This window comes from Pseudophryne corroboree, chromosome 7, assembly GCF_028390025.1.
Source record: "Pseudophryne corroboree isolate aPseCor3 chromosome 7, aPseCor3.hap2, whole genome shotgun sequence".
NCBI lineage: Eukaryota > Metazoa > Chordata > Amphibia > Anura > Myobatrachidae > Pseudophryne > Pseudophryne corroboree.
Window position 1 is genome coordinate 75,398,126 of NC_086450.1, and position 18,676 is coordinate 75,416,801.

At 44.4% G+C, this 18,676-nt stretch overlaps 1 protein-coding gene across 4 annotated transcripts in view; it reads right to left on the reverse strand.

The window, feature by feature from the left end:
• PPP1R1C (protein phosphatase 1 regulatory inhibitor subunit 1C) overlaps nucleotides 1-18,676 on the reverse strand; it is a 119,662-nt gene that overhangs the window by 8,566 nt on the left and 92,420 nt on the right. For 2 of the 4 annotated variants that reach the window (XM_063932270.1, XM_063932269.1), the window contains one exon: nucleotides 4,242-4,397. In XM_063932270.1, the coding sequence (XP_063788340.1) occupies nucleotides 4,242-4,397 (156 nt within the window). Of the gene's footprint in view, nucleotides 1-4,241; nucleotides 4,398-12,199; nucleotides 12,356-18,676 lie in introns of all 4 variants that reach the window. The other 2 variants (XM_063932267.1, XM_063932268.1) reach the window with 2 other exon arrangements.

Consider the following 18,676-nt stretch of genomic DNA (forward strand, 5'->3'; position numbering starts at 1 on the left):
CTGTGTGCCACGTCTCCCTCCTTCTAGCTAAAGTGTGTGTGTGCCACGTCGCCCCCCTCTCCTCCTAGCTAAAGTGTGTGTGTGTGTGTGCCACGTCTCCCCCCCTCTCCTCCTAGCTAAAGTGTGTGTGTGCCACGTCTCCCCCCCCCTCCCCTCCTAGCTAAAGTGTCTGTGTGCCACGTCTCCCCGCCTCTCCTCCTAGCTAAAGTGTGTGTGTGCCACGTCTCCCCCCCCTCCCCTCCTAGCTAAAGTGTCTGTGTGCCACGTCTCCCCCCTCTTCTCCTAGCTAAAGTGTGTGTCTCCTCTTGTACCATCCCAGTGCCCCCCCCCCCCCCAGCTAAAGTGTGTGTCTGCTCTTGTACCGTCCCAGGCCCCAGTGTGTATGTCACCATGCCCCTCTTCCCCCAGCATGTGTGTCACCAAATCCCTCTCCTGGCCCCCATATTTGTCACTATGTCCCTTAGAGCCCCAGTGTGTATGTCACCATGTCCCTCCAATACAGGGACAGCTCGACGGCCATTTGAGTGGAGTGGCGGGACACATGACTGATCTGGCAGAGGACCTCCAGTCCAGAAGCAGACCTCGGAAAGCGAGAGCTGTGACAAAGAGCTGCAGGTCCGCAGGTTGGGGTGAGATACTGTTTAAGCCCTTCCGCTGCAATACTCTGCTTAATGGAGTAAAGAAGGGGGCAGACTCCCCTGTGTTTTTTTCCTCGCTGCCCCAGTGTAAGTTAATAAGGGGGTAGGATTCCCCTTGCCCCCCAGTGCCTGCATTATTTCGGCTCATACTGTGTACTGTAATGTGAATTTTGGCTCATTCTACATGCTATAATGTGAATTTCGGCTCATACAGTGTGCTATAATGTGAATTTCGGCTCATACCATGTGCTATAATGTGAATTTTGGCTCATTCTGTGTGCCATTATGTGAATTTTGGCTCATTCTGTGTGCTATAATGTGAATTTCGACTAATTCTGTGTGCTATAATGGGAATTTCGGCTCATACAGTGTGCTATAATGTGAATTTTGGCTCATTCTGTGTGCTGTAATGTGAATTTCAGCTCATATCGTGTGCTATAATGGGATTCGAATCGGCACAATCCCGACAGGAGGGCATGCGCAAAGCAGCCCCTTGCGGTCAAGGTGCCTTGCTATGCTCGGCACACTAATTTATTCTCCCTCTATGGGTGTCGTGGACACCCACAGAGGGAGAATAGGTCGGGATTGTGCCGGTCGGGATCCCGGTGTCGGTATTCCGACTTCCAGGATCCCGTCCGGCGGGATCTTGACCGCATCCCATGTAAAAGGGTGAGATTTCCGTGAATTTGCACAATCTCAGCGATTAAACCTGTAGATTTAAAACTGACCTGGTTTTGTGTTTTGAATTCTTGCAGCTTTAAATCTACGGGATTAATCACGAGGTCACACCGGTTCAGGGAAATCACATCCAAATGCATATACAGTGCCACAGAGATGGACAGTTTGCCCAAAAATATGACTTCATTTTAGAGATAAGCGGGTTTGGTACTCAGAGAACCGAACCTCCCCGAACTTCACGATCCGAGCCGGGAACCGTGTCCGGCTCGGGACTTTCTGCCAGACTCGGATCCCAGAACGAGGCAAAACGTAATCATCCCGCTGTCGGATTCTCACGGGTTTTGGATTCCACATAAAGAGCCACGTGTCCCTGCCATTTTCACTTAGGACTTGGAGAGTGAGGGAGAGACCTGTGTCTTTCTCTGTGGGTGGTGGCGTCGGGTGGGATCAGTGTGTGCTCTCTAGTGGTGCTGTCCTGTCACTGTGGTGTCCCTGTGATGTTAGGGGTGCTTTCCTGGCTGTCACTGGTGTTTCATGTGCTGTTAGGGGTACTGCAGCTGTACATGGGTGTTGCTGTCTGGCTGTCACTGTGTTGTACAGGTGGCAGGGGCACTGTCCTCCTGTATGCTGTGAAAATACAGAGGTGCTGGCCCTGTCTTGTATGCTGTAAAAATTCAGGGTGCAGTGAAAATAAATGCACACTGGCCCTGTCTTGTATGCTGTAAAAATTCAGGGGTGCAGTGAAAATAAATGTACACTGGCCCTGTCCTGAATGCTGTAAAAATACAGGGGTGCTGTGAATATAAAGGGGTGCTGGCCCTGTATTGTATGCTGTAAAATTACAAGGCATTGTGAAAATACAGGGGTGCTGGCACTGTCCTGTATGCTTTAAAAATGCAGGGGTGCTGTGAAAATAAATGTACACTGGTGGACATGGAAAATTGAAATTTTGACAAAGTGTTTTCCAATGAGAACATATTTGTGGCCAAAGTCAGTCAGACTCAGAAGAAACAGAATCATAATCCAGCGCAACTGCCGGAGAAAAATTGATTTTCATAGATTTTCCAAACACACCTATGTCTATACAGTATGTCTGCCATATAATTCCAAGGGTGCCCTGTCTGAATCTGCTCAGCTACCATCTTCTGGTGTGCACTGTGTACCCAGCATTAGAGAGAGGTTCTTCTCAATTATTTCATGTTAGGGATCACTCAAATGAATGGTTCCAATTAGTCAACCTTAATTTTGATTTATTATTAATGTTCCACATTTTGGGATTATTTATTTACAAAATGTGCATTGGTTGTACAGGGTTCTTTTCCTAAGGGCTGCGTAGGGTTATCGTTAGACCTCGCGGTGTTAGAAGAACAGAGTTTCAGTGATCTTGCATTGTATCAGCTTTCCATTGCACTGCAGCACTAGATGGGCCAAGAGCTCATGTGAGGCACAAACAGTTACTGAATAAGGCCCGGTATGGAGTCTCATGGTGGCTTACAGCCAGGAAGATGTCTCGCTTGCCAGGTTGAGGCATGCTGTGGGCACAGAGGTTAGCATTGCTTCCTCCCACAGTCCTACTTATAGTATGAAATGAGTTTGGACTGTAGAGTGGTAAGCTCTACTAGGGCAGGGGCTCAATAACAAAAAAAATTCACTGCACAGTCCTGCTTAGTACTTTACCGAACCCACCCAAACTCAACTTGCCCCATCCAGGCTGCTGTGGGGGCTCAGGAGGGGCTGCTAAAACATCTAAGGGACTGCTTTATTTAAAAATAAAATATGAATAAAATAACAAGACACACAGGTATGCTCTCATGCGTGTAACTGGGACACACAGGTATGCTCACATGCGTGTAACTGAAAGCAGTGAAAAACAAAAATAAGGCATCTGCCACAAAATCTGTAAATAAAAATGCAATTAAAAAAAATGGAAAAAAAGAAACCCACGAGATTTTCACAAAATAAGTCTCCAGACTCTGTGGAGGAGAAAATATCCAATCTTGATCCTGTGGTATACACCAGTTTATTTGCATCCCAGCATTTACTCAGAGATTATCTTAATCCCTGAAAATGGAGAAGGAGGTACAAATTCGGAGGCTTTGGCCCCTAGTTTTTCAGTTTGTCCAGTAATGTGGTAATTATATATTTGCTTGGTTGAAGTCCTTTCCATTCCACACAATATAGGAGTGGAGGTGAAAGCCTGTGTGTTGTTCCTAATTGCGTGTGCCTCTCTAATTTTTAATCACCTTCTTGACGCTGTCCTCTTCCTCTTGCCTCTTCTCATAATGTGAAAAGTCATCAAATATAGAGGTGGTATGTTTGTAGCTAGCTATGATTCAGAGAACTTGTCAAGCTTTTTCCAGGGGAACCACCTGTCGCTGAAATGATGGGTTTATTAAACTGTGCATGTCCTGTTTAAACAACATAAGGGTGGCTGGGAGGGCCTAAGGACAATTCCATCTTGCACCTCTTTTTTTTCTTTGCTTGATGTGCTCTTTGGGGCCTAGTTTTTAAAACTGCCACCCTGTATGACACTGCAGCGCCACTCCTAGATGGGCCAGGTGTTTGTGCCGCCCACTTGTGTCGCTTAGCTCAGTCATCCAGCTACCTCAGTGCAACCTTTTGGTCTAAAAACAATATTGTGAGGTGTTCAGAATAGACTGGAAATGAGTGGAAATTAGTGGAAATGAATGTTATTGAGGTTAATAATACTGTAGGATCAAAAATACCCCCAAATTATGTGATTTTAGCTGTTTTTATGTTTCTTTAAAATAAAAACCAGATACAAAACCAAAACCTGAAAAGTGTCCGCCGCACATCTCTACTTTATTTGAATGCTTTACGTATTGACAGTAGAGTTTATTGTTTTTACAAATTTCTTCAGTGAAATGTTTACATTTTATGTCCTGCTAAATTTAGGTTTAGTACCTGGGAAGCGCGGCAAGTCAGGGTGATATGGAGTATCCTTCCGTGTTGGTTTAAGAAGCAGGCTGGTGCTCTCAGTCACTGTTTGCTGGTGTGACATGCTGGAGGACTGATGTCTATCATCAGTATAAAGTAAAGGTTTTGCCTGTTCACTGCCGCCTGCACATGCAATAAAGCAAATTGAAACACAAAATAAAACATAGCAAAAAAAAAAAGAAATTCTAACCTACTTTGTTATATTATATTACGGCATATATTAATAATGGGTGCATAGGACGATTAGGTCAGAGCATAATTAAACCACGAGGCTGTCAGTATTAGGCCCCTTTAAGAGGTTTAGGTTTATATGTACTAAGCCTTGGAGAGAGATAAAGTACCAACCAACCAGCTCCTGACATTTTTCAAACATAGGGGCAGATTTAACAATGAATGATATTCTTGTTATCACTCATTACAAATGATAAATGGTGCTCCAGCCAATCAGCTACTAACTGTCATGTGTTTGAAAAATGACAGGAGCTGATTAGCTGATAAGAATATTACTCATTGTTAAATCTGCCCCATAGCCTGTAACATGGCAGTTAGGAGCTGATTGGCTGGTACTTTATTTCTTTGCAAAGCTTAGTTAGTACATATGCTCCTAAAGGGGGGTACTCACGGAGCGATATTCTAAGCAATCTGACTAGATTGCTTAGAATATCGGCAGGATCGCTCCGTGTGTAGCCCCCTCGGCGATAGCGATGCGCGGCCCCGCACATCGCTATCGCCGCTGCTAGATTGGCCTGCATGCAGGCCAATCTAGCGGGTCGCTCACTTCACCCGCTGGGTGAAGTGAGCGGCCCCCCCGTCTCCCCCCGCACGCTCAGCACAGATCGCGCTGTGCTGAGCGGCAGGAGAGATGTGTGCTGAGCGGTTCGCTCAGCACGCATCTCTCCTTGATCGGCCCGTGAGTACTGGGCTTTAGTGTTTTACCTCATATATGTTCGTTATTGGTGAGGTGTTTTTTTAGCAGCCTATCACATTTAGTTTATTTGATTTATATCAGTGGCTGGAACCCTTTTTTGGTCTCTTTCTTTTGTAGGAAACCCTCCCTCTCTCCCTTTTTTGTTTATGAGGTTTTGTCTATGATGGTGATAAGAAATTTTTTTGTTGAGTTGATAGTTATTTTGTTTAGTAGATGCGACCTCCTTTGCCAATGGTATATACAGTATATGAAATATACAGTATATGATTACGTCCCATCAGGGCATTTGGCACAGCCAATCCGGGTGTTTCTACTTTGAGAGAGTTGTACACCAACAAATGAGTTTGATATGCATAAATCTTTCATGTTCAGCGCTATCCGTTCTTGTTGTCCTCCACCTTACTACAATAAGTAATACATATAATTTTAAATATCCTACAGTATATAATAAAAGTCTAACGCTGCTCCTCACCTCTTTTATGATTAGTATTATTATTATCCTTTATTTATATGGCGCCACGAGGCATCATGGTGGTAATTCAAGTGTTTTGCGTGCCAGCGGCCACTAGATGGCCACTGGCAGATCAATTCAAGTGTTGCTCCTTTCGGAGGCGCACAGGTGCTGGCACTGACATTACTGTGATGTTGTTCCGTCATTCTGACAGGCTAGTAACTAGTATTACATAAAATTTCATCTAATTTGAAGACAACTGCTGTTGTTGCATGTTTTATTTTATAAGTTAAGTGTTATATATACATTATATATTAAATGGTAATAACTAGAGAAGTATCAGCCATTTGTAAACCGTGCATTTATATAATATTTAATTTTGAAGGCAACATACAAATGGTAAGTATTGGACAGGAGGCATAATAAATCTTATTTCAGCACTGCACTGCACAACTAAAGTACTCTGTACTGTATTAAGGTCCAGTCTCACTCCTCCCAGTCTGTGACCTCTGCCTGTGCATACTCCTGCTCCTTAGTAAATACTGCCATCTTGTGCATAAAACCAAGAGGGATATTTATCAAAGCTTGGCAAGAGATAAAGTGGAGAGAGATTAGGGGCAGATTTATCAAAGCTTGGAGAGAGATAGAGTAGAGAGAAATAAAGGACCAACCAATCAGCTCCTAGTTGTCATTTTTTCAAACACAGGCTGTAAAATGTCAAGAGCTGATTAGTTGGTACTTTTATCTCTCTCCAAGCTCTACTCTAAGTGTCATTTTACAGGCTGTGCTCGAGAAATGGCACTTAGAAGCTGAATGATTGGTACTTTATCTCTTTCTCTACTTTATCTCTCACCAAGCGTTGCTAAATCTGCCCCTAAATATATAAGTGCCTTAATGAAAATCTAGACATATTTGTGTAGACCTGTGCATGATGGGTCTATAACTGATTTTTCCCCCTTTTAAAGTAATTTTCATAATAATAATAATAATAATAATAATAATAATTTTATAATATTTATATAGCGCTCTTTCTCCAACAGGACTCAAGGCACTTTACAGATATCAAAAACAATGCACATAATACATAAGATTTAAGTAATACAGCAATAGACAAGCCACACAGACATAAAAATAGAAAACGTAGATCGCAAAATAAACATAATGCAGGACTGATGTAAACATTTTGGGTAATAACTTCCACGGGTTGTATATTCCACCCTCACAGGTACTAGGTCAGGCAGCCATCTTGGGCGCGCTCCATAGGATTACCCTGAGTGAAATATGTTACCCCTAGAAGAGATGACACAAAATGGGGTAATTGCAAAGTCCTAACGCTCGGCGTAGGGTCCCAATAAAACAGTCAGGTCCATGTATTTTTCATCCCATCCATTAGCACACCAGAAGAGGCAGCCTTCCAAATGAAGACCATAGCATCATAAACAGAATCAACCATTTTGTGGTCTTAACGACTATTCAAATAAATATAAAGTAGTATACATTTCATAGGTACCTCAAAACCAATACAATCAAATGAATGCAAAACATTCCAAATTAATACTTATATAAGCCTTAAAAAGTGACAAAGTGTCAGCCAATTAGCACCTAATTGCCATGTCAAAGGCCCTCTGAAAAATGACAGTTAGGAGTCGGTTGATTGGTAGTTTATCACTCTCCACTTTATCACTTTTCAAGGCTTAGTACATCTGGCCCTAAGTAACAAATTATTTAATATTCCTCAAAAGTAAAATGTGCAATAGGTACAAGTTAATATATTTTACACCAACACAAATATGGAAATATTTACTGGAGCAGTGCTCAACCTCTTCTGATGTTACCTCAGGCAGAAATACTCTAAAAATAAAATATTGACCCAGCCTGAAATCTGCTCACCCAATCACATGCCGTCTCGGTCACCTCTGCTGAAGGGAAGCGGTTAAGATACCGCCGCACAGGATCTTTGCGATCACAATGCAGACATCCGAATCCCGCACAGCGGTACAATGCCCGGGGCCAGAATACCTGCGAGACAAGCTATTCCTCATGGAGGGAGAATATAACCTGTGGCGAGTGCAGCGAGCCACCGTGCCTTCAGCAAGGGGCTTTCTAGTGCTCACCTCGCTGCCGGCATACTGGTGGCCGTTGTCGGTATTTCATACTGAGCCCCTGATGACTGTTATTGGTGCATTAAAATGATGTAAGAGGTGTACAGGGACAGGCCAATAAATGGGCGTGCTTACTATCTCCTGCAAATGTATCATAAATAATCCCCCAGAACTGTAATCAGTTCCTCACCACATCACTCATCGGCCAATGGTCCTCTGCTCCCTGACCAGTCACTGTATGCCCACTGCATTCCTGTAATGCACTGGTCTTAAGGTGCATACACATGGTGAGATTTGGGCTAACCCTGATTCTCACTGTGCGATAGGGACTAGGTCGGTATCACAAGCATATAATGAATGTACTTGCGATACTGGCTATGTCCGATTTTGGCTAAGAGTCCATTTTGACTATCTTTTCTATGACATAGGGGGTCATCTGAGTTGTTCGCTCGTTGACGATTTTTGCAACGGATCGATTAAGGCAAAAATGCGCATGGTATGCAGTGTGCATGCGGTTAGTATTTTAGCACAAAACTTAGTAGATTTACTCACGTCCGAACTAAGATTTTTCATCGTTGAAGTGATCTGAGTATGATTGACAGGAAGTGGGTGTTTCTGGGCGGAAACTGGCCGTTGTCTGGGAGTGTGCGGAAAAACGCAGGCGTGTCAGGGAAAAACGCGGGAGTGTCTGGAGAAACGGGGGAGTGGCTGGCCGAACGCAGGGCGTGTTTGTGACGTCAAACCAGGAACGAAACGGCCTGAGCTGATCGCAATCTGTGAGTAGGTCTGGAGCTACTCAGAAACTGCTAAGAATTTTCTATTCGCAATTCTGCAAATCTTTCGTTCGCAATTCTGCTAAGCTAAGATACACTCCCAGAGGGCAGCGGCCTAGCGTGTGCAATGCTGCTAAAATCTGCTAGCGAGCGAACAACTCGGAATGACCCCCATAGTCAAAATTGACTCGCCTGCACAGTCTATCTAGGCTTGCGATGCCGACCGCGCTGCGCATCGCGATCACAAGGTGACTTTCACCTTGCGATCTGCACTAACTATCCTTACGATTTTGACTATATAGTCAAAATCATAAGAAAAAATCTCACAGTGTGTACACACCTTTAGATGTCACTTAGCCAAGCAAAGAAAATTCAGGGCACTAGCAGATCCCAGCTACTCTTTACTTACCTCTCATTTACATGTTGATGCGCATCGAGGAATGCAACTCATGAGATTCGTGGATGCAAGTACACTCGCCCCTGTGATCCTTTCACACTGCATACGCATCGAAGCAACGTTATAAAGGACACATCTGTCGTTTAATTGGGGTAGGTTTAGGGAGATGGTGCCAAATGCTGAACTGGTTGGTGAGCTGTGCCCTTCTTATGTTTGGCAGCAGTAGCGGATCTTGCTAGGGGCAAGCAGGATTTTTGCCCGAGGCGCCGCCTTCCGTAGGGCGCCGCCGCCGTGGCAAGATCCGCTACTGGTGTCGCCCGGTGCTGTGTAGATGCCCTCTGCTGTGCGGTGTGTGATGAAGTCATCACGCACCGCACTGCATTGTGGGAGCGGCACATAGATGCTAGAGGTCATAATTGAGCTCTAGTGTCTATGCGGTGCTATGCTCCCATAGATCCGAGGAGCGGCGCCGGCTCTCATCATGACGTCTCTCCCATAGATCCGAGAAGCGGCAGCAGCGGTTGGGAAGCAGGAGCGGGGATTGTGAGTATTAATTTATTTTTATTTATTTTTTGTAAGCGGCGCAACTAGGGGGCACAACTCTACAGGGGGCACAGTACTGGGGGCAATACTACTGGGGGCACAACTCTACAGGGGGCACAGTGCTGGGGGCAATACTACTGTGGGCACAGCTACAGGGGTCATAACTGACCACGCCCCTTCTTTGTGAAGACACACCCCTATTATTTCTCCCGGGACGCCACAAGGTCTAGATCCCGCCGTGTTTGGCAGGGTATAAGGTCAGCATGGCAGGCCTAGCTCCATGAGCAGTTGCCACTGGCACATTAGAAGCTTATGAATCCATGTGGCTGAAGAGGGAGCAGTTCCCTGAGACGCTAGACTAGAGTAATAGAAGTAAGAGACGATATCAGATAATGCCTTCTTTTATATAGGGTTTGCGTAGCTGGCAGACCTGGGGCACTGGTAGCCTAATCACTTGCCAGTGTTTCCTTTTCCTGCACTTGTATGGCCAGCCACGTTTCACCAATAGCTTTATGATTTCTAAGACATTACATGGTTGTTCCAGGCCATCCGCTGCGCTGATGGATAAAAGGTATGAGAACACCCTCAGGTTACGTCCTCTGTTATTTACTGCAACTTAAAGTTGGAAATTTTTGTTATTGTGTTATGTTTGACATTAGCTATGACTTTCCCACAGGGCTTTTCATGTTTGTGTACTTGTAGCGCTGACTAAGATTGTTGTGACATTTATACCATAGTCTAACGTGCTCATGGGCTGCAATTCTGTTTGGTGCAAGCCTCCGTGCTCAAAGACCGATCACTTAGGGAGGGGTCATTGGTGTTGTTCGCCTTTTGTAATGACACCTCGAGCTCCCCAGCGTCTCAGGGGTCTATTTACTAAGCCTTGGAGAGAGATAAAGTGGATGGAGGTAAAGTACCAGCCAATCAGCTCCTGTCATTTTTTTCCTAAACAGCCTATAACATGGCAGTTAGGAGCTGATTGACTGGTACTTTATCTCTGTCTACTGTCCATCTCTCTCTAAGGCTTAATAAGTAGATCCCATCGTCCCTTACATAATTACAGCTTTGACCCTAGGTGGGGGAGGCATGGCTGGTCCACATGGATGACTTCCGAAGTTCCCATTACTAAATATCAGTTTGGGTGGTATTAAAGTGCTGTACATGGGACCCGGTTTTGCATTACGTCATACATTCTTCTACAATTGCCTCTGCTACACCTGACGTTTTTAGTGGTATCGGTGAAGGCTATTAGGCACTAGGCTGATGTAAAATTGGACTGTTCCAAGCATCATGGCCCCCATTTATCAAGCCTTGGAGAGTGATAAATAGCACGGTGATAAAGTATCAACCAATCAGCTTCCTAACTTCCATGCTACAGGCTGTGTTTGAAAAATGACAGTTAGGAGCTGGTCGGCTGGTACTCTCTCACTGTGCTATTTATCACTCTCCAAGGCTTGATAAATCTGGGCCTATATGTGGCTGGGAAAGTAGCATGCTGTTTCCCTATGCATGGTAGCCTGAGGCTTCAGCTGCTTGTCACAGATGGCTGTGTGAGCCCGTGAGGGATTTCCCCTGACTTGGCCTTGGTATCCTGGTAAATGTTTTTTGCAGGATTTTTACTTTGGATGTTATGTGCTCCTGCAAGCCTGTCCCGCCCGCCCTTCCCTGTTCTTAAAAGTGCTCTAGCTTTATATTGTATCTGGTTTGGCTGATATGTTTATGGTTGTGGTTTTAATTGTTTCATATTGTATCCTTTGTCGGCGAAAGCGTGGGTTTTAATTTTATTAGGGTTGTTGGTTATTCCTTTGTTTTATGTACATGGGAATCTCCAGCAACATGTGACTCGGCCCTTCTTCCAGTTGGTTGTCTGCAGTGGCGGAATGGGATCGTTGGGTCGACCCTATTTAGGTCGACAGGCACTAGGCTGACACCTGGAAAAGGTCGACATGGTCATCAGGTCGATATGGAAAAGGTTGCCATGGAGAAATGTCGACATGAGGGTTTTTTGGGTTTTTTTAGGTCGTTTTCTTTGTAAAGTGACCGGGAACCCCAAATAGTGCATCGTGTCCCCTTCGGGCAAGGTGCCTCGCTCCGCTGCGCTCGGCACAGGTTACTATTCCCAATCGTTGTCCACGTGGATCGTAAAGTATGAAAAAGTTTAAGAAAAATGTAAAAAATTATGAAAAACTTTATGTCGACCTTTCCGTGTGTCGACCTTTGCCATGCCGACCTAATGCCCATGTTGACCAATAGTGGTTGACCTAATGACTGTCACTCTAAGGACCGTATCCCGCAGTGGCTGGGTTTCTGTCGCATGTGCTTTTCACAATAATCAAACAAAATGAAGTCATGCTTTATGTAGTAATGTTTAAGGTTATTTTGTTATGTGTGGATTACAGTCTGACATTCGCCATTACGGTGTTTCCAAAAATATGATTGGCACACTGTAACTTCTCATCCTCCATCTTGTTCGTATTTATTTCCATATACTCAGTAAACAAAGTTGTGGCTTGATTGCCCATGGCTCCAGACCATGACACACATAGAAAATAAAAGTCTGGGTGTAGAGGCACACGTAGAAAGGAAATTACTGTGGCTGCATTATTATCATTACCATAATTGTAAGGACCCCATATTCTGTGCCAGTTCCTAACAGGGCCCATTCATTTTTGGAGGAACACCACTTTGTTTTTTTTTTACACTTTCTCCACTGTTAATCTAGGTATACTACCTGGAAAGAGCGGCAAGTCAAGATGATATGGAGTATCCTTCCGCCTTGGTTTTGGAAGAAGTTCCGTGCTCTCGGTTACTGTTGGCAGATGTGACATGCTGGAGGACTGATGTCTGTCATCAGTATAAATAAAAGATTTTGCCTGCTCAGTGCCGCCTGCACATGCAATAAAGCAAATTAAAACACAAAATAAAACATAGCAAACAAAAACAAAATTCTAATCTGCTTTGTAAGAATGCAACATAAAGTAAAAATTAAAAATTGATAATTAATTTTGAAGGCTGCATATTAATGGTACTGCTGGTTCATTTTAGGATAGGAAACAAAGCAGCAATCAGATGGTAATTAAACCTGTTCTGCTCTTTCTGCAGACAAGAAGAGCAATGTGATGAAAGCTGAAACCAGAACAGTAGGCCTCACTTGATGACAGCTGCCAACCAGAACAGTAGGCCTCACTGGATGAAAGCTGCCAACCAGAACAGTAGGCCTCATTGGATGACAGCTGCCAACCAGAACAGTTGGCTTCATTGGATGACAGCTTCCAACCAGAACAGTAGTCCTCATTGGATGACAGCTTCCAACCAGAACAGTAGGCCTCATTGGATGACAGCTGCCAACCAGAACAGTTGGCTTCATTGGATGACAGCTTCCAACCAGAACAGTAGTCCTCATTGGATGACAGCTTCCAACCAGAACAGTAGTCCTCATTGGATGACAGCTGCCAACCAGAACAGTAATCCTCATTGGATGACAGCTGCGAACCAGAACAGTAAGCCTCATTGGATGACAGCTGCCAACCAGAACAGTAGTCCTCATTGGATGACAGCTGCCAACCAGAACAGTAGGCCTCATTTGATGACAGCTGCCAACCAGAACAGTAGGCCTCATTGGATGACAGCTGCCAACCAGAACAGTTGGCTTCATTGGATGACAGCTGCCAACCAGAACAGTAGTCCTCATTGGATGACAGCTTCCAACCAGAACAGTAGTCCTCATTGGATGACAGCTGCCAACCAGAACAGTAATCTTCATTGGATGACAGCTGCCAACCAGAACAGTAAGCCTCATTGGATGACACTTGCCAACCAGACCAGTAGGCCTCATTGGGTGACAGCTGCCAAGCAGAACAGTAGGCCTCATTCGATGAAAGCTGCCAACCAGAACAGCAGACCTCACTGGCTGAAAGCTGCCATGCTTCCTGTTCTAGGATAAACTGTGATTGGCTGCCAGAGTGCACAGCAGGGCCAAAATAAACTACTATCAGCCCATAGGCTGGAGATAGAAATTAGCATGCTTCACAGACATTGGAGAAAAAGGAATGAAGGGAGTTGGTAAACACTGTTAAAGGACCTTCTTTTTAGACATGGCACCAAATACGTCTCTGTATATGACACTTGTTATCAGATATGTCTCTGCGTATTGTAGACTTGGCAGTGGCACCAAATATGTATCAATATATTTACTTGGTATCAGGTATGGCTCTGCATTTCATACTTAAGTTGTAACCAATTATTTAACTGGATAGAGCCGCAATTAAACGTGGGAGAGTGGTGCCGTTGCAGTGCAAAGCCTAGGCAGTGGGAATGTTGCTAACCCATGGCACCAGCATTTGGTTCCAGGCCTAGACAGCTGCCAGTAGTGTATTTAGAATGCTCTGCCAAGAGCCTTCTTAAGACTCTCCAGATGCTCGGCTCCAACCCTGCCCCTATTAAAGACGTCATGATATAACGTGATAGGGGGCAGGGGGCGGCACAAGGCAGTATATCGGGATGTAGTTATGTGACTGCAGTCACAATACCGGCAATTACATCCCACCCCCTCACTATCCCGACGGTCGGCATGCTGATCAACAGGAACTATTCCCACTCATGGGTGTACACGACACCCATAGAGTGGGAATCGCCCCCGAGCCTGCAGCGTGGTAAGCGCAGCGAGCCCACAAGGGGCTTCGTTGCGCTCACCCCCTCCCCCACTGGGCATCTAAACGCCGGGATCCCATCATCGGTATTATGATGGGCGGTCTCCTGTCACCCGGTCACACATACCCAACCCATAGTATATCACCCTGCTAAGGCCCTGGTCTGTATAGTAGACTTGGCATAAAATATGTCTCAATATATTGTACTTGGTACTAGTAATGGCTCCATGTTATCCTTTTGTGAACTAAGGCTCTGTGTCTTATACTTGGCGATATTAGTGAATGTTTGTACTAATACTAACCTAGGTTCTCATATTCTGTTTTATATCTCACACAATCACTAAAGTATTATCAGTCACTAACATTGCAGAAAGGTGACAAATCGGAGTATAAATTTTAGAGATGTCCGAGGACTCCCCATGTTTTGGTTTGGCTCTTTGGCTCTAATTTATCACAATGTTTTTGTTTTGATTTTGACAAAACCACCCTCAAGTGTTTTGGTTCGGATTCGGTTTTTGGTTTGGCTAATAATTAACAACCATTGATAAAAATCAATGAAAACAGCTTAAATCATGTAATTTTTACAATCTAAAACCCTAAATACAGATTTAAAATCCCAATTCCGAACTGCTGGACTCGGTTTGGATCAGATCTCCTCGAGGGATACGGACGGATCGGGTTTTGCTTGGGTTTGGAACCACAAAATTTGTGTGGATTCGGATTTCAGGAGAACTGTATGGCACATCTGTAATAAATTTTAGCATTCGGTGTCATGTTCTTCGGATTAAGGGGACCACAACATAAACAAAGGACATAACAAAGACGGTAAAAGTGACCCTGTACAGGTGAGCTTACACAGTGGCCCTCAATCAGGTGTTGTCGTTCTTGTGGCAACATGTTCTGTACTTTGAGCATGTGATACAGAAAGCAGCCCAGCATCAGACAGTCAGTGATTGACAGTTTGATGATATTTCAGGGGTGGGGACGGCCTACGTTTGTGAAAATAGAGACGTGTCAATGCTGTTTTGGGGAGAGGGTAGAGGCCAGGGATCCCAGCCGTTGGACAGAGATTTCCTGGCCTCTGCGACGGGCGCCTTGCGAGTCCCAGTGGGTGCCGCAAGCCATTCTTTTGTGTCGCATTGATCTGATGCTGCATCCTAGGTCAGATGACTACTGCAGCAGGACACGCCTGCGTCTGGCTGACCACTCCCCGTTACCACCCCCAAGCACTGTCACTCACTCTGCGACTAATTCCTCGCTGCGACTGCAATCGCATTTTAATTGCTGCATGTGCGCAATGCGGCTCAGATGTAAAAAAAAAAAAATCAACCGATTTGTGAACAGCTGCTTTGCGACCGTATCTGAATTAGACCCATAATGTCAAGGCATAACAATTGCAGGGGTTATAGAGTACTGTATGTGGCTACTGTAAGGCAGCTGTCTATACCGAAAGCACATTTTAATAATAAATACATACACGCGGGGCATAATGCAGACCTGCACACAAGTTTGTTGCAAGTTCAGACGCACTGCGTGCAGAGATCTAAATTGTGATATTCACCTGTATGCAGAGGTGCAGACAACTATCCGAGATCCCCCCCACCCACCTCGCGTACGCTTGCTTCAGAAGCCATGGTCACTGTTTTTGCAAATTTGCACCTGGTGCAGATCTGTCTTAACCCAGTCATCTACTCATAATTGACTGTGTGCGCAGATAAGGGGACTCTTTTAGATTGGATGTGTTTTTGCTTTTAATATAAATAGAAAAAGACACCTATATTAAGACAAAATTGATGTCCCCTTACTCCAATGATCAATTCTTTGTGATTTAACTAGTTTGTCTGAATGACCGTTGTTTGTCTATTTTCCCATGATTGGGAGTACATGGTCGATTGTCATTTGCTCCGATATATTACCCGATTTTCATTCCAACCAGCAGGCTTGGACTGGCCCACAGGGGTAGAGGGGAAATCACCGGTGGGCCCCACTGCCTGGGGTCCCACCTCCTGCTCTAACGATCAGGTTCCAGACTGTGCACTTGAATTATACATTATATATATGTTACCTTATACTGGACTATGGTGTATTTTCTACAGTGCACTACTGTTATTAATCTGTTATTAATCTGGTACATTATCATGCATGCAGCAGCTGAATTTACTGTATATATTTATGAAGGGGCCCAGACATTCCCCTCTCTAATGGTTAGTCAAACCAATGAGGTGGCAGGCCACACCCCCTCTGCAGACTGGCCACTCCCCTAAACATGGGTTCCTATCACTGCATCCCCCCGGTGGGCCCGACATGCCCCAGTCCAACACTGCCAACCAGTGAATTTGTTGGTTGGTTGATTGGACAGAAAGGGGTAAATTTACTAAGATGGGAGTTCTAATTAAGATGGTGTTAGATAACTGAGAAGTAGAATCTGATTGGTTGCTATGGGCAACATCCCATCTTAAATAGAACTCCCATTTAGTAAATTTACCCCAAAACTTTAATGTATATGGCCGGCTTAAGCGATACATGACACTAAGCTTTGCAGTGTTTTAGGAGAAAAGCAAGAAAAGAAAAAAAAAAGATTTCAAAAGAAATAAAGGGAAGCTCCTAAAGAACAGGTAGGCTGGGATTTGATGTGAGGTTTCTCACTATTTTCACCTTGCACATTTTCCTGGGCATCTGCAAACCCATAAAACAGGGCAGATGATTTACCAGCACATACAGAGAGAGATACCACACCACATATGCCCAATCTCGTCTGATCTTGGAAGCCAAGCAGTCCTGGGCTTGGTTAGTACCTGGAAGGGTGACCTCCAAGGAATACCGAGTGTTGTAGGGGTCTTTAGAACCACTAGTACGGTACAATCAGCATACACTAACAGCAGAAGCACCCCTATTCTTCCTTCTACCTGTTATCTTCCAATACTTAATATCGGTACCATATATACCCAGGTGGAGCTCCCTGGTATGCCCGGCCCATTGTGGCTTTATTTATTAATACAGTTTATCTGTACTGGTCAAGGCGATGGGATACAGTTCGATTCATGACTGAAAGCCCGCAAACCATAATGAATGGAGTATGACCAGAACATATATTATATTTTAGTAATATAAATTTTGCAAAGCATTGTAGCACATTATTTACAAATACCAATTTAGTGGTGTGAAACTTCATTGAGATTTTGTTTTCATTTGCATGAATCTACCAACTTATTCCATTTTGTACATTTAGATATCTCAGATAACATCTCTAACTAGAGGTAGTGAGACGCACATTATCTTAATGGCATTTCTATTAAAAGTTATGTTTTAGTATTCTCATTTAACATACGGTATTTACCGATTGTGAAGAGTGCGCCCACAAAAGGAGTCTTCTTTTCTCTCTCTGTATGTGCTTGTATACTTCTCTCTGACTCAGGGCGCACCACCAGATGGACATACCAATTCTGATACAGATTACACTTTGATTGTCCCGGGCTGGTTATTTCCTAATTATCTTTCCAATATTTTCCTGGTGCCTAGTCGTTCCCTTTTTCCAGATGATTTACCTACAAGTTTTTACAGCCAAAGAGAATATACAGTATAGGCCCAATGTAACTAAGTAGGTTCATGATTACGGATTCGGTATGAAATACCGGTGGTCGGGATCCCGGCGGTCAGGAGACCGACGCCGGAATCCGGACAGCCAGAATCCCGACAGCGGGCACACTGAGTCCTCTCGCAGGATCACTGCGTTTGCCACGCTATGGGCCTTGTGGCTCGCCACACTATTATATTCCTCCTCAGGTGGAGGCACGGACCACCACTCGAGTGGGAATACCGGCTTCTGTCGGGATTCTGACTGCCGGCATTTCCCCGGCTGTCAGGATTCTGGTGTCGGTATACAAACTGCCGGGATCACGTCAGCCAGTAAATTAACTGCATAACCATGATTACAACATAATTAAGTAAAAAAATAGAGCAATGAATTCAAAATGTTTTACTCTGCAGCCAGATGCAGAGTGAGTACTCCATGGGACAGATTAAATTGTCAGTGTTTACTATTCTGGTAATGCTTTGGGTTTAAGGTCCGGAGCTAGTCAATTATTAGTTAATTTCCCTGCACAGTAAACTTGCAGGTAATGCGCATAAACACATACATTCTGCGTAAAGTTCCGTAATTTATGGTAATCCCCCGGATGTTAAATCCCATAGGGTGTATTTAACAAAGAGGCTGCAAGAACAAAATCTGTGTTAACAATTTCACCCGTTGGGGCTGAATGCATGGGGTAGTGAGCTCTTATTTGAATAGCTCAGTGCTGACAATTAATTGAATCAGGGACAGGAGCAAGAGGATAAGATGATGACGATGATGATAGTACATGGCCATGCAGTACATAAGCAATCAGGATGTTATTTTAACCTGACACATTTTTTGAGATTTATGGAAATATATTATAAGCTGGAAATATGGTCCGGGACGTAAAGTTCGGCAGCCGTGCGGGATGCCGGCTGAACTTGAATATTTTTTTAAAGGGGCAATCATGTACTAGACTAAACCATGCCTTGTACATGATTGCCCT